A 20,500-nucleotide genomic window follows, 5' to 3' on the forward strand; every position below is an offset into this window, starting at 1 on the left:
AAAACCATCCTGGCTGCCATGTTCCAGATGAGACCTTAGCTGCCCTGAGACTGGAAGAAATACAATGCCCCCTACTGTGTGTCTGGGGTATGACATTGATACTTCAAAGGGGCCATTTCAAAGGGATTTGAGGTGTCATAGCTCTGACAGAGACAAGACACATAGGGCTCAGGACGACTACTGCACAAAAGCCTTCCAGACTTCGCTTTCATTCTTCAGCTTTTCTCTCACAAAACTGGCATGAATGTTCAGAAATTCATGGAGCATTTGTATAGATTTATTTCATTCTTGCCCTTTTTTATCAGTAACTGATGTATGATTGTGATTGATCACATGGCGTTATTGTCGAGCGCTTTATTAGGAACACCTATAAAGCTTATACAATTATTTAATCAGCCAATTGTTTGGCAGTAATATCATGGAAGTCTGCAGCTTCGGGTACGGATGTAAACAGTGATTATTTGCGTTATTGTATCCTTGTGGTCTAAAAAATCTGGCCTTTATTCTGACCTCTCACTCAATACTACATTTCCACAAACAAAACTGAGACTCACTTGATTTACTTTTTTTGCAGCATTCTGTTAAAACTCTAGACACTGTCATGTGGAAATCCCAGGAGATCAGCATTTTCTGAAATCTTCACACCCGAAGCTCATAATCTATATCTGCATGGTTGTAGACATTGTATACATGATGCTGTAATAGTTGCAACACCAGATTAGAGTGAGCTATTCTTTATTGTACCCAAAGGGGCAATTAATGGTAATAAAAATGTGTGGTTTGAGGTTTGTTGTTTATCTCTGTTTACTGTTTCATATAAGTGATGTGTATTATTTTATTCAAGTGCTGTTTAAGTGCTTTAGCTTGTAGACATTTTAACAATGTCAATAATTTGCTTTCTTATAACCGAACCAGAGGCATCAGTGGTGAGCAAAAACTCTCTGATGACGAGGATGAAACCTTGACAAGAACCAGACTCTCCTTTCTATAACTACACTATATACAGTTGTGTTCAAAATTATTCAACCCCCACTGAAATTGATTGTTTTGGTCGGTTTGACATTGATTATGATCATTCAGTCATCCTGCTTACAATTAAATCAAAGAGGCACATGTAGGTCAGACAAATATAACATAACATTTATAATGAAATAACCACAAATGTCTTTTCTGAGCTCACATCATTATCAGTTTTATTCAACCCCCAAGTGACATTCAATCTTAGTACTTAGTACAACATCCTTTTACAGTTATAACAGCTTTTAAACGTGAAGCATAGCTTGACACAAGTGTCTTGCAGCGATCTACGGGTATTTTCGCCCATTCATCATGGGCAAAAGCCTCCAGTTCAGTCACATTCTTAGGCTTGCGCACTGCAACTGCTTTCTTTAAGTCCCACCAGAGGTTCTCAATCGGATTTAAGTCTGGTGACTGCGATGGCCACTTCAAAATGTTCCAGCCTTTAATCTGCAACCATGCTCTAGTGGACTTGGAGGTATGCTTGGGATCATTGTCCTGTTGAAAGGTCCAACGTCTTCCAAGCCTCAGGTTTGTGACGGACTGCATCACATTGTCATCCAATATCTTCTGGTACTGAAGAGAATTCATGGTACCTTGCACACGCTGAAGCTTCCCAGTACCTGCAGAAGCAAAACAGCCCCAAAGCATGATTGACCCCCCGCCATGCTTCACAGTAGGCAAGGTGTTCTTTTCTTGTTCTTCCTCCTCCAAACATAGCGTTGATCCATGGGCCCAAACAGTTCTAATTTTGTTTCATCAGTCCACAGAACACTATCCCAAAACTTCTGTGGTTTGTCCACATGACTTTTGGCATACTGCAGTCGACTCTTCTTATTCTTTGGGGACAGCAAGGGGGTGCGCCTGGGAGTTCTGGCATGGAGGCCTTCATTACGCAGGGTGCGCCGTATTGTCTGAGCAGAAACTTCAGTACCCACATCTGACAAATCTTTTCTCAGTTCCTCAGCAGTCACACGGGGACTTTTCTCCACTCTACGCTTCAGGTAGCGCACAGCAGTCGAAGTCAGCATCTTCTTTCTGCCACGACCAGGTAGCGTTTCAACAGTGCCCTTTGCCTTGAATTTGCGAATGATGCTTCCTATGGTGTCTCTTGGTATGTTTAACATCTTTGCAATCTTCTTATAGCCATTGCCCTTCCTGTGAAGAGTAATCACCTGTTCTCTTGTCTTCCTGGACCATTCTCTTGACCTCACCATGTTTGTAACCACACCAGTAAATGTCTAGAAGGAGCTGAGTATCACAGTCATTTTAAAGCTGCCTAATTGGTGCTTATTAGGCTTTATTGCTGCTCCCTGATATCCACAGGTGTTTTCAATACCTGATTGAAAACACTTCATTGAACCTCTGTTCTTCAGAGTGGTAGTCTTTAAGGGGTTGAATAATTATGTCAATGAAGAATTCACAAAAGAAACATTTACTACTGTATTACAAAACTAATTGATGTCATTTTAGTTGCATATGGTTCTTTAAGAAGTCCTTGTAGGATTTCATTCTGAATACAATTACAAATGTACACTAAATTCCCTAAAACCATTTACAGCATTGGGGGTTGAATAATTTTGAACACAACTGTAGTCTAGTGCAATTGTGTAACCAGGAGTTTTTGTGCATCTTATTAATATGAGCATTAAAGATTTTATTACTTTAATAGTTCCTATGATTCTGATACAAAATAACAGTACTAAGTAGTACTGATAGTACTAGTAATAATAGGAACTACTTAATGTGGTAACACAACTGGACTTGTCTCTATAGTTACAGAAGGGAAATGATTTATAATCGCACTCTCTGATGTCACCCAGATGAGGACGGATTCCCTTTTGAGCCTGGTCCCTGTCCAAGACAGCTTAGTGGTTAAGGTGTTGGACTAGTGATCAGAAGGTCATAAGTTTGACCCTCAATTGCTCAGTTGTATAAACGAGATAAAAGACATAAGTTGCTTTGGATAAGGGAGTCAAATCCAAATGCCTAGATGTAGATATTGTCTCAGGGAGTTTTTTCTCACCACTGTTAACTCTGGCTTCCTCATTAGGGAAAAAATATTTATTTGTGTAAAGCTTTGGAACCTGTCCATTGTTAAAACCGTTGTGTGTGATTCTTTCTCCCCGTAGACACTGCAGATGGGTATCCAGCATTTCTCAGGGCTGTTTGTCTTGCTGTGTGTTGGCGTGACTGGGGCGTTACTCACTCTCGCAGGTGAACACGCCTTCTACCGATTGGTTCTGCCTCGTATCCGACGACGGCAGAAGTTCAAGTACTGGCTCCATACCAGCCAGGTGAGACACCAAATACTAAGACTCAAAGGCTTTAATCCCAGTTCCCTCTGTTCTGCAAATTTGAACATCTTCCTTGCTCTCATACTCCCACTGTGACTCTGTTAGTTAGCTGATTAATGGAGATGTGTTAAGAGGAAAGAAAACACTCAGGGTGTTCTCCAGCTCCAGGAAAAGGAATCTGTGATTAATGATGTGAAGCCAGAGATTTGAGTGATCTAACTAACTGCTAACACATTCATAGAGTCATTAATTAGATTCATTCATTAAAATCATCAGGATAACAGAAGGCTTTTTATCCGTGTAAAAATGTATTGCATTATTTATATTATCCTTAGAAGAGTTTAATAGCCAAGTTCCGTTGCTTGTTCATAGAAAAATCATTGCACAACTTTTAATGAAGTATAATTCATTAGTTCATTTTGTATAGATTTTGTGCTGTCCTGAGAAGGTAACAATCTGCAAATAACTATGAAATGTATGAAATATGTTTTTACATGCAAACATGAGCACTCAAAGAAAAACAGGGCCATCTGGTGGTTGAAAAGTGATGGTGATAATGGTGATCAACATGTACTACCTTTGCTTTGGAGGTTTCCTCCTCCAGTCAAATCAAAAGACATGTTATAGGCTGGATAGCATCTCTTAATTGCCCATACAGCAATTGTGCCTTCCAGGGTGACCCCTTGTGCTTTGTTTGCTGGCTCACTGTGACCCTGTATATGATAAACAGTATAGAAATTAAATGGAAATGATTGTGACCCTTTTTTAGAAATATTAACGCGGAGACCTGCATGGCACCGAGTGAGGAGAAAGACCTATTCAAAGCACATTTAATAATACTGTTATTAGTAATTGATGTTATTTTAAAAAGGCCTACATTTCACTCAAAAGTGTGTCAGTAAGTGGACAGAGTATTCTAGAATATTCTGTCTCTAGGTGTAAATGTGTGGGAGGGTGAGTGAGTGGGTGTCCCCCTGCATCAGTCTAACATCCATCCAGGTTGTATTTCTGCCTTGGTGTTCCTGGGATAGGCTCCAGATCCACCGCAACCTTGACCAGGATAAAGTGCTTGCTGAAGATAAATGAACAATTCTCTCAAGTCTTATTGATTTTCAGAGCCGAACGTTTTCATTTCTTTGAGATAATTGCTTGTTATATTACAGAAAATTCACCGAGCACTGAACATGACTTATGAGGACGTAAAACGCCAGAGAGCCAACGCAGAGAAAAGGTATCAACATTTTAATGTGGAAATCTAACTTTAGGACCTCATTTAATTCATTCTTGTGTCGCTCCTGATCTTATATCATGACATTTTTTAATACTGATTATTGTTAATAATGTATCCTAATGTCACTTTCTAATGCTGTTACTAATTTGAATAATTCTGCACAGCTGTAATATTCAGAAGTCCCAGCCAGCACAACCTCCACCACCTCCGGCACCAGGATCCTTCGCCAAGTGGAATAACGAGAGCAGCCAGGCAGTCAAAGACCTCAAGGACAACAAGAGGGTTCACTTTAACCTGGAGACACTGAACACACGCCGCCTCCTTGCACGCGTAGTCGCAGAGGGTGGCCAGGGCACTTCTGGGTCTGCGTCCGGAGCCAGACCCGGTTCTGGATCTGCACCCGGTGGAAGTCAGGTACCTAGAGTGTGTGAAAATGGCGGACCAGTTCCACTACAGCCACTCCCATCTGCTCCGCCACAAGCAATAGACCCTCCCAAAGATGGAGAGCTAGAGGAGCTGCAGGAGAAGATCGAGGAGATCCGCAGTCAGCTGAGGGATGCTTTGGCACGCCGGGCCCAACTTCAGACTGCTCTCGCCAAAGAACGTGCCGCTGCTGCCACGATTCCACTGACCCAGGAGGGGCCGCCCACAGTAACGGCCACGATTTGCCGCTCCCTCGTCAAAGATCTGGAAGAGAAAAGGTGATGCTGCCGCTTTCAACACGGCTCCAAGGGGAACAACGCAATGAACGACTCAAGGCATCCGGTTTTTGATATCAATCCACAGGCTTTTACTGATGCCTAGAGTCTGCTGCAGTCCTCATGCTACGGCATCATCAGGCTCCAAGCACTGTTATGCTCATGAGAACAGCGACGGGACGGATTTTTTTTTTTTCCCCGTAAGTAATTCAAATCTCCAGCACTCTATCATGAAGACCAGAAAGTGAAAATTAGCCATGCAGCTCAGGCCTAAAGACATCCAACGCTCTCTGGATATAAGGCAGGACACATCAGCATGGCTCTCTCATGTCTCCTCTTGTGTGGAGAGTATGCACAGGATTTCTACATGCCCCTCTCTGCAGATGATGTGGTTTTGGGGTTCATTGGAGTACCGGCTTGGGATTTGAAACCAAGACCAAAATTCTGTCAGTAGTCAAGCAAAAAAAAAAAAAAACATTTGGTGGGTTTTAAATGTTTTGTTCAGTTATGCAGTATTTGACCTGGAATTATAGTATTGTTAATTGGGCCTGGATGTTTTTCACAAATAAAATCCAATATAAGAATGGCTAATGAGGATTTGTTAATTATGAATTCTTTTAAAGGGGAAAGTTGTGATGACTCTGAGGTTGTAAAATTGCATTTGTTTTGTTACCGTTACCAGAGGTGATGTGTGCAAAGTTTTCTGTACAATTCCACTATCATCATGTTAGTAATTTGAAACCTGAAGGTAACTCTAGCCGGCTTTCCTCCAAAATAAGCCGACAGCATTCGGTGTGTTTATACAACTACACCTGCTTAACTGAGTGATAACTTGATAAAATTTTCCTACATAAATCTGAAATCCTACCATATTGTCCCCAAAGTGAGGCCCTCAGGGGTCCATAAAGCTCAAAAGAAATCTAAAGTGAATAATCACAGAAAACACCATCGAGGAGGTTGGAGTATCATCAAGTCTACAAATCAAGAGACTTCATGAATGTAAATACTGTACAGAGGGCTTATAGTACATCAAGATGGAAACCAGTGGTAATACTCAGAAAGGTCAGATTAGACTTTGCTAGAAACAAGACGAAAGGGGTATAAGCACAGGTAGGTACTGGTGTTTAAGTGATGATGTGACTGCTGAACCTTCTGCTCAGATTCAGTCAAATGCTACATAACAGATAGGACGGCACTTCACAGTACAGATAGACGATGACCCAAAACTACAACGAAGGCAAAGAAACGGAACGATTTTTAAATGGACCTCAACCAAACTGAGCTCGCTTTTTGATTACTGAAGACAAAACCGAAGAACTGATAAACCCACAAACAAGTGGCAAACGAAGGGCGTAAAACCTGGCAGAGGAACTTGAGGGAGGAAACTTAGCATTTGGTGATATATCAATGGGTTCCAGACTTCAGGCTGACTGCAAAAGATTTATATCCAAGCATTACAAATAATCTTTACATTTCTAAAATATGTTAGTTTCTCCGGTTTTTGTTTGTGCTGGCGAATTAAAATGAAGTGACAATATAAAAAATATATATGTTAAGTAGATTTTGCATGTCTAATCAATGCAGTTGGGATTTTAGGTGTTCTACTGTCCTTACACTGAGCTATTAGTGGACCATTTCCACTGCATATGCAGACGGTAGACTCCAGTAAATTGTATGTTTCATAAATATCTAGGTAGGAGACATTACAGCACCAAATGCTGGTACAAATACTGTAAAGCCTCCAATAACCGGTCTTATATTGTTTGGCGCATTATTTATGAACAGAGTTCAGTTCTGAAAGTAAATAACAAAGCGAAGTAACCACAAGTAACCATGTGGAGTGGAAAATCCTTTTGTCTGTTTATGCATTTCATTTTTAACATTTAAATACAACTGCATGAAAGAGCAAACAGAGTTCATCACAGAACTGTGGGTTTTCGTCGTCTATGATGAACGGATAGAAACTCGTCGTCTTGCATTATGACACAAAGGCAAATAGGCACAGGAAAAAAAAAATAGAAAATCAATCATAAAAGCTCATTTGTGGCGCACTCGTGCTGAAAATCTCTCTCAAACTGACTTGACTTATTGCACACGTTTTGGATAAAACAATCTTCCCAGAGCCACTGACGTTTACCTTGTCATTTTGTTGCATAGCCTTTAAATGAAACCCTGCCAAGGAAATTGCACTTCCAGTCTTCTCTCAGCCAAAGATAGAGACAATCTGCTAACACCTTAAGCTTAGTCTATCTGACAGAATAAAGTCTGTTGTTCTCAAACAATCAACTCTTTCAGTTGGTTTTATCGGTCATGCTAGGCATGTTCTATAAAGCATACTCCAAACTCTACTTATTCTGCTTCCTGATCTATTTTTTTGTGCATAAAATATTCACTTTTCTCTGACAACGCTTGCTTTTGTCTAACTGACACTAACATAATGACTCCTGCTCTTTTGTGACCTTGTGTCTTGCTCACTGTTAAACATTGAACTCTGTCTTGTAGGCCTTGCAGTAAGGGAGTAACAAAAAAGTTTCACTATTTCTGTGCTCCTACATTCCATATTAGAGTTACTATTTGACGTAATGGGTTTTGTTGGGAAAAATGGACCCATTCGTATGGCTGCTTTTTCTAACACGACACATACATACACATACGCAAAGAGCAACAAAACAAGATCAAGCGCATTAAGATGTTCCCTCTGAGTAGACTTTAGCGCCATGGTAATAACTTTATAGCACTATTTAACAGGTTCAGAGTACCACATGCTAAAGGCGACCATTGTCAAAGCACACAAATGAAACACCCTGAACTGAAGGACCAAAGCTGAAGGAATTAATAGCCTTAACATAATATCTGTACCCCTAAATATAGAGGACATATCAGCACAAATTACAAGACTTGCTCTCTAACCAGACAGGATTCACCAGGACACCTTTACAGATTTTCTTGGAATTGCACAGAAACAGACTGAACCAGATTCATAATGAAATTATAAAGACTAAATCTTTTCCAAATAGATTTTTTTTTTCCCTTAATAAAGGAGTTCAAAAATAAGTCCTTGACACCTAAATGCAGTCTCCAAAAAGCACTTAAAATACAACAAATCTTCAAGGCATCGTGGACTAAGACTATACTTTCACAAGGTAAACTACTTCCAGGTGAGAGCTTGGTTTCAACTTCATACTGGGTCGTCTGCTACTGCATAAGAACCATTATACCTCAAAAACTCAAATCCAATCAAAAGATTAATCGCTATTTGGCATGAATTATCAGATGCGATAAAGATGAGACGTTCCTTCTGGATAACGCGGGTTGATGCTGAGCTCTGAATGACTCCCGATATGCCGTTAGCAGTTCTATCATTGTTAAACATATTATTGTATACAAACACACCCAGTGTTTAAAGAAACCAATCATTAAATCAATCGTCTTTTTAAAAAAAACGAACCAAAACGTAACAAAAAACAAAAAACGATTGCTCTCTAATTAATCACACCCCCGTATGTGGTGTATTTTCAAAAGGAATTCAAGACGCATCCATTTTCACTTCAAGTCCTTAAGAAAAGAAAACATTTACTCTTCCCCCACTCCTTTCTAGGCTGTGATTACATCACATTCCATCGCTTTTGGTGATCATCTTCCTCCTTGACGCTTTACGGATGCATTTGGGGTGAAAAGCTCTGTTGCTGCTGCTAGTTGAAGAGGTAAAAAGGTGGAATTATGGGGTTTGGACCTGAACCCGAGTGAGAGTTGAGCTCAGGATGGGGCGGAGTGAGGGCCAGCTGTTGCTGCCTCAGTGTGACTCTCGCTCTCTTTTTTGGCGTCCCACTGACACGTGTCTGTTTTGTCCACCTCTGCTTCTCTGCAGTTTGTGACGTGAGGAGTTGCTCCTCCCTCATCGTTCCCTCCTACTTCTTTGGGTCCAGCTGACATTTCGCTTCTCTCTTGACTCTCTCCTGCTGTATCTGGACTCCTTGCCACACTGATGCCTGTAGTGGATGCTGTAGTCTCAAGTAGCGGGGCTGACAGTGCCTCCGTGATTATGGCGTCTGTGATGATGGCTGCCGTCTCAGACATCCAATCCTGATCACTTGGTGCGGGAGAAGGCAGGCCATTAGAAGCTTCAGCCTGTGGCTGGACCAGGGGTGACTGGCGCTCCTGGCCATTGGCAATGACTGAGCCGGCTGGAGCTGGCCTGCCAGCATGTGCCACAGCATTAGTTGTGGTGTTGTTGTTGAGGTTGTCCTGCAATGCCGTCTGGTTGCCCTGAGCAGCTTGCTGGTTCTGCAGCAGCATTTCCTGGATGCGGATCTGCTGCAGGATGGCTGGCAGCTCATAGTGATGGAAAAAGTAGATCATGGAGTGCTGGGAAGGAAAAACAATGCAAAGCAATAAGCATGAGGGAAATAGCTGAAATTCAGATTGAGAGATATATTCATGTACCCAGTACTTTGATGCATGACCCAAAATGACACAGGTACCAGTGCTGTCTTATTTTTAATAGCCTAATTTGCTAGTCAGCACACTATAAAAGCTTGAAAAAACAAGCTTACCTGAATGAAGAGCCAAGACGTGACAAGAGCCAGGCTGCTATACTGCCCATTAAAGCGGTAATGGTACGCATAGAATGCAAAATGGTAGAGATAAAAGAACCTGGAATAACAACACAAGAGCAGACCTTGAGTAATGATAATCACAATATCTTTTACTGATGCGATTTTGATCTTAATGGAAGTCACATGTGCTTAAAATCTTTGCTGTCTTACTTAAGAAGCTTTCATTTCATTTGTTCTTTGGTTTAAACTGAATCTTGAAGCCTGTTTGGTGGGGTAAAATGATATGGTACTTGAGTAGTCAATGTTGTCTAATCCTCCACTGGAAACAAAATCCTTGGATACAATCATTGTGATGTTTCTTGACTATTCTAAAGATCTATAATCCTGTACTTGATATATTAAAGGTCCCAGGACACAGTGCTCTACCTTAAAGGTGGGGTCTCCGATGTTTAAAAGCCAATGTTGACATATAAAATCACCAAAACAAACACGCCCCTAACCCAAATGGGTCCCACCCCTGTATTGATAGCTCCACCCACAGATACATACGTAACCCAGCCAACTACTGGAAAGAAATGCATCTATCATAGCTGAAGGAAAGAACAATACGATTGCAGATAAAAAACAAGCAAAAATGACACACAAGCATAATTATGCAAAGGACGGCATATATTAGTTCTGTGAAACAAAGCAAAACCAACGTTACTCACCTATCGAGAAGGAAAAAAGCAACCTCGGGGTCTTAAGTAAAGTTGGCCGCATATTCACAGATTGGAGTTTCCCGAGTCAATAACTCCTGAGCTAAACGCTGTTACTAGCAAAACGCGGTTGTAGCTGCGTCTCTACATTACTTTGATAGAAAAGAGGTGCTATTTGTGTAGTAACAGCGTTTAGCTCAGGAGTTATTGACTCGGGAAACTCCAATCTGTGAATATGCGGCCAACTTCCCGCTCCAGCGCTGGAAAGCTGATCCTATATTAACACGGTCCTACTTCTTGCCTTATCGTAAGCCTTTCTTCGCTTTCTTTCTTAGTTTTTATCCTCCGTGTCAATGTTAAAACCGCTTTCTGCTAATGTCACACATGCCATCACACACGCCCCTTTCTGCTCATTGGCTACACATTTGTTTTGATTTTTGTTTAGTTTGTCGGCCTAACGCAGTTTTCTGAAGCATTTCTCAAACAACGGAGACCCCACCTTTAAGCATGAGGAGTCTTTGACAACCAAGTTTGATGTATGTATGATGTATGTATGTATACTAAGAACAGTACAAATCAGTGGGTTTGTAGCCTTAAAAACAGAGATTGAAGAAGACTCGTGCAGTACCTGAGCCAATGGCGCTTGCTCGTGTTGGTGTGGCAGCAGATGGCGTCGTACTGATCCGCCAACCACACGATGAGGATGATATAGAATGCTGTAGTTGTGTCGTTGAAAAACTCAGACATGATGGCTTCCATTCCTGTGGATGTGACAGAGATACATGGTGTCATCAGGTTAAAATATCTGACCCAATCTAATTATATTTCATAACATCTACTTCTCTACAGCGGTGTGGATGACGCTAAAACCACTACAACAATATTAAACTATTTAGTAGAACGTTCTTGGACGAATAAGAGGATCATAACAGAATATGGTGTCTAGATTTATACAGGTTCTGTAAATTCCACATGCACCTACAAATATAGACCCTCACCGATGTCTGTCACGATCAGGTTGTAAACAGTGCAGCGTGTGTTTAGTAAATGTGATACATGCTGGTGCTACAACCTACAACCACACGACAAGTAGCACCTACCAACGAGAGCCAAGATTACAGTAAGAAGAGGAGCAGCTGGGAATGCAATGGTCATGTTCATCTCTAGCATCTGCAGGAGATCCACTGCACACAGAACAAATGGAAAAGCATTGTTAAGCAAGTGCAAGTGTTTGTCAACATATTAAATGTATGCTTTTCCCACTACGGTAACAAATAATATGGCCAAAAGTATTTGGTCAACTGACCAACACAGTCATGTGCTGCTTTTTTTTTTTTTTTGGATATCCCATTCCAGATGTCGTCCCTTTGTTGTCCCAGTTTGTAATCGTTCACCCACGAGGGCATTAGTGGGATCACACACTGATATTGATGTTGGTGAGGAGGCCTGGGATAAAGTTAGCATTCCAAGGCTAAGGGTTTAAAGACAAGGCTCCAACCTTAACAAACCATGATTACATACACCTTGCTTTGTGCACAGGAGCCTTGTCATTTTGGAACAAGTTTGAGCCCCTTAGTTCCAGTGAAGGGAAATAAAAATGCTGCAGCATAAAAAGACATTCTAGACAACTGTGGGTTTCCAATTTTGTGGAAGAGTCACTTATGGGTGTGTTGGTCAGGTGTCCAGATATTTTTGATCACGTAATGAATATGTAATTGGCGAGAGCCTAGGGCAGTGTCTTTGAGCTTACCTATGAAAACAAAGATCTGGTGGTGGGAATAACGGAGCAGCATGGACACAGACAATGTCTGTAGAAGATGGAAGAAAGGGTTAAACTAATAAAGAGAAAGTCCAAATCTGTATAAATGTAATTAAATTCATCTAAGGCAGAGGTGTGCGATCTTATCCGCAAAGGGCCGGTGTGGGTGCAGGTTTTCATTCCAACCAAGCAGAAGCCACACCTGATTCCACCTGTTTAATCAGCTGTTCTTGGCTTTTAGTAGACTCTGGTGTGGCTTCTGCTTGGTTGGAATGAAAACCTGCACCTACACCGGCCCTTTCCAGATAATATTGGACACCGCTGATCTAAGGTCTTTGACCAACTTTATCTTTGGTCACTATAAGTGCAACGTTGGAACTTACAAAAATCACCATTATTACAAAGGCAGCCAGGTAGGAGGTACGTGCCATCCACATACTAACAAAACGGTAATGTTCTCCTGATACCACATTCCTCAAGAATCCTAAACATACACAACACAAACACGCACATAGTTTAGATACAAAACAAGCATGAATGCACTATATATATAAATAAACAGAACATGTCATGTATGTACCTTTATTTTCCTCATTTTCTGCTAAAGCTTTAACACTGGACATCAGTATGTCATCATAGCCGAGGAACTCGTCCAAGAGGAAACGGCTAAAACCGTCTCCAAAACACTGGTCCTTTACTGGGTCTGTAAACATGTCATCAAAAGTACTCAAGTGACATGTTGAGAAATTTATTTACATTTATTTTTTATTTAAAAACAAAAACAAAAAAACAAAAAAAAAAAAACGGTGCAGCCCAAACCTGGTGTCCTGGTATGACTACATAAGAGCTTCTAAACAATCAGGTGAACATTAAAGTAATATTCTTATTATTATTATTTGTGTTAACCAAAAAGAAAGTTTCCTTTTTCTGATGTAACCTATTAAAAAAGAACTCCACCACTCACTGAGCACTTTATTAGGAACAATTTAATCTCAATACTCAATGGCATGGATTCCCCAGAGCATTTGAAACATCCCTTTGAGATTCTGTTCCATGTTGACATGATTGCATCACGCAATTCCTGCACATTTTTAGGTGCACCTTCATGCTGTGAATCTCCTGTTCTACCACATCCCAAAGGTCACTGAACTCCTGAACCCATTGTCATGTTCATGAAACAGTCTTTTGAGACGACTGTTGCATTATTATGCTATTATAATATGGTAAATTGTGTCCATGGGCTTTACATAATCAGCAGCAAAACTCAAATAGTCTGTGGCATTCAAGTGATGACTGATTGGTAGTAATAAAAAACCCAAAATGTGCTCAAATCATTACCTACATCATTACACCACCTCCACCAGCCTGGACTGTTGACGCAATCAGGTTGGATCCTGGGGCTTGTGTTGTTAGTGCCCATCTGTGTGCGTCCACATTAATCTATACTCATCACCAGTCTTAACCTTTTCAGTGCACACTGCAGTCTCAGCATTCTTTCCTTTCCTGATCATATTTGGTGAATCTTTTGTTCCTGCTGAGATGCTTTTCTGCTCACTATGTTTGTAAACAGCTACTATATCCTGCCTTGCAGCTCAAACCAGCCTGGCCGTTCTCTAATGACCTTGCTCAGCAGTTATATTTGTTCTCCACTCTCATGGTTGATGTGAGAATTACCCAAAGTTGCTGGGACGTTTCTGCATGATCTGATGCACGGCACTTCTGCTGCACCGTTGGCTGATTACACAACTGCATGAATGAGTATGTTTCCAGTTGTTCGTAATAAAGGGCTGTTTTCATTACTGGTGCTTTACCATTGTGGTTCCGCTGATACAAATGAGTTGCCTTATATCATTATATTAGTGCTACTTACTAGGGACACGAACAAGCAGCCAGATGAGTCATTTGATAATGATATACATCTCCCAAAATAACTTTGGGCTCTAGATACTTTTATCGCTAAGGAATACTTGTTGCTTAAATACTTGTTCTTATTTAATTGTATTTCTGCTAAACATATAATGTATAAATGATAAAAGGTTTAAGGATTGGACGCTATGTTTCTAACTAAACGTTATGTAAACTCTTCCTAAATTTTATAAGCTAACATCACCCTAGAATTTGTATTGTTTCTTTTCAGTGCTATTGTGGCACCGATTACATGTCAAGAGAGTTTTTTTTTTTCCTCTAGCAGAATTTACCATGTGTGCTGTTTCTTGTCTATGCAGCTGGCTGTAACTTTCACCCTCTAGCCACTTTACGTTTGTGTGGCAGCCAGAGATAATGACTTATTGGTGTACCAAGGAAGGAATAACCTGATGCCTGCAGAAGCCACTTGCAATCTGCCAATATATGTGTTTACATCCAAGATTCAGAAATAGAGCCAAGATCAGATTAAAAGAGGCTTACGGTTTACATTATAATCCACTTCACTGAGAAAATGTTATAGACTGTGGTATATGCTTGGTGGTTTAAGGTTGAAAATAACTTTTAAATATATGTGAGCGCACTCTTGAACCGTATCTTCATGTGAATCTCCGTCCATTATTTTAAAATATCTAAGAGTATCAAAAGTATGGTTGAGGATGATCCTAGCTCTCCTATACACCACGCTGATTACAGGCCCTCAAACAATTCGCTCGTAAGCACATAAGCGTCATTTTTATTGCACGGCAGATTAATGCTTGTGCCAATTAAATTGTGAGCAACAATGAGCCATTGTGGTGAATCCTCAAGGTTTATTACTGTGTTGTGTGTAACTCACCCAGGGTAACCACCATAACGGGAATGTTAAGACGTTGTCGAGTGGTTTGAGACAGACGCAGGAACCCGTACTCTAGGGAATACTCTACGATGTATTCCTCTTGAGGCCACACTGCAGACAGAAAAACACAAACCCATCACATCCTCACACTACAATATGTGCACACAATACACTTGTTCTATGTGAATATAAGACCTGGAAAGGAAACAGGCACCTAACAAAACCATATAAAAATGTACAATCAAATAGATTATAGCATCCCATCTTAAATATTTGTAAAATAATAGCATTTATTGAGTTGTCCAACATTTATTTTAAACATATTTCCAGAAATACAAACCCGAAGGCTACATTCAAGATGTGTGAATCATCAGGTGTATCGTTGTTTGATTCGGGAATCAAATCCAAAGCTCTTCATTTTCAGTGCTTCAAATCAGTAAATCGACTCCTTTTGGAATTTATTCCTAACTCTGATGTGTGTGATGACACACGAGATATATACGTTAAAGACGATCGAATAATGTAGTGTTCTACATTAACTAACTGAATCAAATATCTTTACTATACGGTGCATGATGATTAATAAAGGACCGATCGTACATTTTTATCATTGATCTTTATTGAATTTGATGATCAGTTTGAACTCGAACAGAATTCATCTTAAAATACCAAGGACACAAATTGTTTCGATCACTTATTGTTAAGAAATTGGATTCTATGCTACATAAAAAAATACTTTAAGAAATCCTTTGAAACAATGACTAATACACACTAGATTGAGTGGCATCTCTCTAGTGCATGATGTGAGTGCATGTAGAGAAACGTGGATCAGAGTGCATGCCAGTCACTGGGAAAACTAGATCTGATCTTGGCCTATTTTAAGATGTCTGGACACATAAATTCTTAAGGCCTGTCTTCTTTAGTGAACCCACCAGTCATATCCATGAAATATAAGTGAGAGTATAAGTGTGGGAGTGTTGACTACAAATCAGCAGCTCGGTGCTTTAGAAAGTGCAGCTCTTGCTGGAGGCCAGGCCTGTTCTGCAGGAATGTATTTTAGCCCGTCAACAGTGCCTCTTCTCTATTACACACACAAACATTTTTTGTTCCAGTGCTGATAAGAGGCTTGTGAGGAAAGTAGAATACCAAGGCATCGCTCACCTAAAACAACATCAAAAATTGTTCACCTGCAGTGTGATAAAATCTGAGATAAGATCTATTATGACATAATACTAAACTAATCCAAATTTCTGTGGGCTTTTGGATGAGCCAGTTACAATCAAGAACTATACACAACCCGTAGTGACAGAACAGACAGTTGATACTATCGTACAAAAACGTCAGGAGCTCAAACATGTCATCTCAGAAAAGCTGCAAGTCCAAGCAGTTTCCTGAGGTTTATACTTCTAGCGCCAATCAGTGACATGCGTCGGCTCGAGAACGAGGGAGACCGAGAGAGAATGGGACTTCGGGCTGGGGGGTGTGAGTGAACAAAGGGGTGAGGGCATTGCAGGCAGGAGTGGATGAAGGGAGGTGAGTGAGGAAAGGGAGCATGAGATCACAGCACAGGAAGAAAGAGGATTGCAGCAGGATGTCTGTGGGGCCAGGGAAAAAGCATTAGACATGTTGAGCTTTACCTGCTCTCGTAAGCATCTCAATCTCGGAGACAGTCTCCCTCAGCGGCTGCATACCTTTAGAGGGCGCCTGGGTGAAGGAAAGGTCCTGGGTGTCATTCGAGCCTGAGCCTTGGGCACCATTGCTCACCAAAGGCTTCAGTTGTGGTTCAATGTCTAGCTCGAACTGCAAGAGAACATAATTCACCAAAAATGTATTTGCAAACAAACAAAAACATGGTTTGCTATCTGTGCAAAGACCCATCAATACAAAGACCCATCATTAGCCTCTAGGGCATCTGCTGTATTGTGTAATTATTAGGAATGGAACAATTAGTTGACAATCAACTAAATGAATTATTAATATGAACTGATGGAGACTTTTAATGTCTTTTAACCAATACTATAAATGTGTGTGCCAGAATTGAAGTGCAGTGTATTGTTGATGCATCTAGAACGACAAAGAAAAATGCCGAAGTGCTATTTGAATGACCTTTGAATGGGGGAAATAAGAGACCAATAGCACTCAAAAATTGTAATATATAATGCAGTAAACACAACTGCACACAAGTAATAAAAAGGGAAAATACTTATGCACAAGCTACTGGTTTACTTCCATTTACATAAAGATGTAGAATGATCACCATCCACATCAAAGTTTTCTGTAGCTAGTTTAAATAAAAATGAAATAGTTACTGTAATTAAACCCGACAAGGTTTGTTTTATTATTCAAGACTGCCACAATCCTGGGTAAAGAGACGATGGCTACTGCAACTTCTAACTGAATTTAATGAGTGTATTTCCAGACACTGACCCTCACAGAGCTGTTGTCGAACATGTCAACCGTCATCTCCTCTTCGTCCTCGTCCTCTTGGTGAACTGGAATTCGGCTGATGTCCTCCGTGTCCCCGTTTGGCTCTTTGACAAGCCCCTGAAATCCCTCAGTCTCGTAGAACTGCAGAAATATTGGTGCACGACTGGAATTGCGCTGGATCTCCACACGCAGGATCCCATCGCGTGGCCACTTCTCACGAACGTGCTCCAAGCAGTTAATAGGAGAACGAGAAAAGGCGATGTGGATGTAGGCCAGAATGAAGAGAACAAACAAGGCCTGGAAATGGGAGTAAATACATTTTTAATATAGTGCTTTCATAAATCACTTCCTCAAGGTAGAAAGTGTGTGTTCACATGGTTTTATGGTAAACACCAGACAACCGAAAAACAAATTAAGATGTAGACAGGGATTTTTCCTCTCTTTTGGCCAGAGAAGTGAGATCTTGGACAATTTTCAACATCACACACACATACATGCTTGTCTAACATCAGGCAAGTCAGACATATGCTGACAGATTTTATTTTATATGTATGAACGTAAATTCCATTTCCCATGATATAAAGCAAGGTCACTGTATGTTCAGGAAAAAGTCGGTGCAACAAGAATAAGTTGGTGAAGGGGCAGGGCTTCCTAACGTTCAGCTGTCAATCATTCTAGACTTAAACATCAACTGACTCATCTGGTATTTTACTGATAAAGGAAGAGTTTTTTTGCCATATTTTATATATTATTATGAGTATACTTTTTGAGTATACAGTATATACTCATTGTGGAAAAACAACATGAGAATAATAGAAATCAAGGTTTTAGGCTCAAGGGTTATGATTTGTTGGTGCATTCTGCATAATCGTCTCCGGCGACGGTTTCACTGATTCATCATCAAGTACAAACAGTAGATTTAGGGATATGAGAAAGGTGCAAAGCAAATCTCACCTTCAGAAGGACGAAGAACTCGAAAACCCGCCGGAAAGATGGAGGAAACAGTCTGGAGTAAGTGACTGCCATCTTAAAGAAGAGCGCGTGAAAGAGTCGATCCCGCACATTGATGAGTGGGTTCTGATTCACGTTCGGGTTTCGGAGTCGGTTCGCCGCGCCATTGTTGTTGTTCAGAGGCACGTTATTGTTGTTCAGGTTACCCTGATTGTCCGACATTGTTATTCCGGTGGCACAGCTGGATGAACAGAACTTCCAGTTTGGGTCATGGGGTAGTAATGCAGCTGCGCCAACACACACACACACACACACCACCAAATCAGACCACAAACCACGACGTGTATCTTAGACTCGTGACGTTAATTAGCTTGTAGCTTTCTGCGTTGATTTTATATTCAATTGTTTCTTTAAAATCACACGGCCTTTGGTTAAGGCTACACTGCTCACTATCTACCTATACATGTCCCGTGATATGGCTTCGGAGCTGATGGTTAGAGGAAATAAATAAACTTGACAAGTTTGTTGTTTACCATGTCACGCGCTTTTATTCCGGTTGCTAACGCAGCACTGTTGTACCTTAGCTGGTCAAGTTCGCCTAGCTAGCAAGCTAACAAGCTTAGCACTAGTAGCTAACATTGTACGCTTTTTTTCTTCTCTATTTTCTATTTCGGCGTAATGTAGTCAAATAAATAAGGCGCAGGCAGATATAATACTGAGTAAAAGGCTGATATCAGAGCTACGGTTTCGCTATGCTAACACCGCTAACTAACAGGTTAGCCGCACGAACTCCAGCTGCTGTGACGTGTGGGTCAGTTAGTAGCTATAACCACCACAGGACCCGTATGTTGTGCTTTTAACCTCTAGCTCCATTTAAAACTCGTACAACTAACACATATAATCCCACACGATAATCCCTTTTCGACGAACAACTACAGTAACTCCCATTCGCTTCTCCTGTTTACACAAGCTTTTAGGCGTACTTGTAAAAAGAAGGTGTCACACAAACCAGATCAAGTCGATCTCTAAACTACAGCGTCACCTGTGTTCTGGCTGACCAAACACACGGATGTCATCATCTTCCTATAGCATGATGTGTCGAATACTACAACGATTTACACAAAACAATCCATTTTTAATTATCTATTGAGCGACTGTAACATCTGACAGATCATTTACAGCTGATTTAAACCCAGATAAAGGCACGAGTGAGAAATAAAACCGTTCAGGATATGCTGTTACAGGAAAATAATCAACGACAGAGAGGTGTGATGCGTTACTACTGTGAAAGTTGATTATTTTCTTATATTAGCATGTCCCAGAATGTTTTATTCCTCTTATATTTCAGTGATGTACGAACAAAATTTTTGTTTAATTTAGCATTGAACTCAGGCAACCACTGCAAACACCCCCACCCCCCCACCCCCTCGGCATCAGCATTAGAAAATACCCTCTCTGCATCAGTATTAGAATGTGGAAGCACTAAAACCAAAGCTGCGATTTTTGATTGCCTCCCAAATTGGTTCAATCCAGTCACCTTTGAAAAAAAAAGAACCAGGAGCCTCTATTATTACTCATATATTTTCTGGCACCATCTCAGGGACCCCAGTTTGAGAACCACTGGCCTACTTGTTCTGAGCAGGTGTTGTCAGTGAACAGGCTGAGTTGTCTAAGTTACAGACACTCATGAAAAACTGATGCTGTTTATCTGGGAAACATCTCTAACAGCAGACAAAATGTCATTGTTTGTGTCAAACAACAAATAAACTTGAATTGAATTGAAGTGAATTGATTGGGACTTTGCCCTGTATGTGTGCCTTCTGCTCATGTTCTCCCCATGCTTTTTGGGTTTCCTCTGAGTATTTCCTTCAGTTTCCTCCACAGGTCGAAAGCCATCTCTAAATTGTCTGTATTTTGTAATTGTGTGTGATTGTGACATACAGTAAGATGGCAGTCTGTCCATGGTGACCCCACCTTGTGCCCCGAGTCCCCTGGGATGCTCTCCAGGTTTTCTGGAACCATGTGTATGATAATCAGTACAGAAAATTGATCAGAATCAGAATCAGAATCAGAAAGATCTTTATTGCCAGGTATGTTTTCACATA

At 40.7% G+C, this 20,500-nt stretch overlaps 2 protein-coding genes across 3 annotated transcripts in view; one reads left to right on the plus strand and one right to left on the minus strand.

Moving 5' to 3' along the window:
• The window catches only part of grin3bb (glutamate receptor, ionotropic, N-methyl-D-aspartate 3Bb), a 58,597-nt gene extending 52,900 nt beyond the window's left edge, over positions 1-5,697 (plus strand). Inside the window, exons 7-9 of the mRNA XM_060878735.1 lie at positions 3,150-3,314; positions 4,478-4,545; positions 4,710-5,697. Of these exons, the coding sequence (XP_060734718.1) occupies positions 3,150-3,314; positions 4,478-4,545; positions 4,710-5,250 (774 nt within the window). The 3' untranslated portion in view covers positions 5,251-5,697. The remainder of the gene's footprint in view (positions 1-3,149; positions 3,315-4,477; positions 4,546-4,709) is intronic.
• Positions 5,698-7,079: 1,382 nt separating this feature from the next.
• tmem259 (transmembrane protein 259) lies at positions 7,080-19,392 on the minus strand. 2 transcript variants are annotated; one of them, XM_060878753.1, is made up of 11 exons: positions 18,399-19,392; positions 17,445-17,741; positions 16,709-16,817; positions 15,018-15,128; positions 12,837-12,959; positions 12,640-12,740; positions 12,248-12,305; positions 11,598-11,681; positions 11,126-11,258; positions 9,797-9,896; positions 7,080-9,608 (listed from the first exon to the last, which is right to left on the minus strand). In XM_060878753.1, the coding sequence occupies exons 1-11, from the start codon at positions 18,615-18,617 to the stop codon at positions 9,000-9,002; spliced, it is 1,944 nt and encodes a 647-aa protein (XP_060734736.1). In that variant the 5' UTR covers positions 18,618-19,392; the 3' UTR covers positions 7,080-8,999. The 2 variants fall into 2 exon arrangements, with proteins under 2 accessions (XP_060734736.1, XP_060734728.1); XM_060878745.1 differs by having other exon boundaries at positions 16,655-16,817.
• Between the last annotated feature and the right edge of the window lie 1,108 nt (positions 19,393-20,500).

This window comes from Tachysurus vachellii, chromosome 1 (assembly GCF_030014155.1).
Source record: "Tachysurus vachellii isolate PV-2020 chromosome 1, HZAU_Pvac_v1, whole genome shotgun sequence".
NCBI classification, from domain to species: domain Eukaryota; kingdom Metazoa; phylum Chordata; class Actinopteri; order Siluriformes; family Bagridae; genus Tachysurus; species Tachysurus vachellii.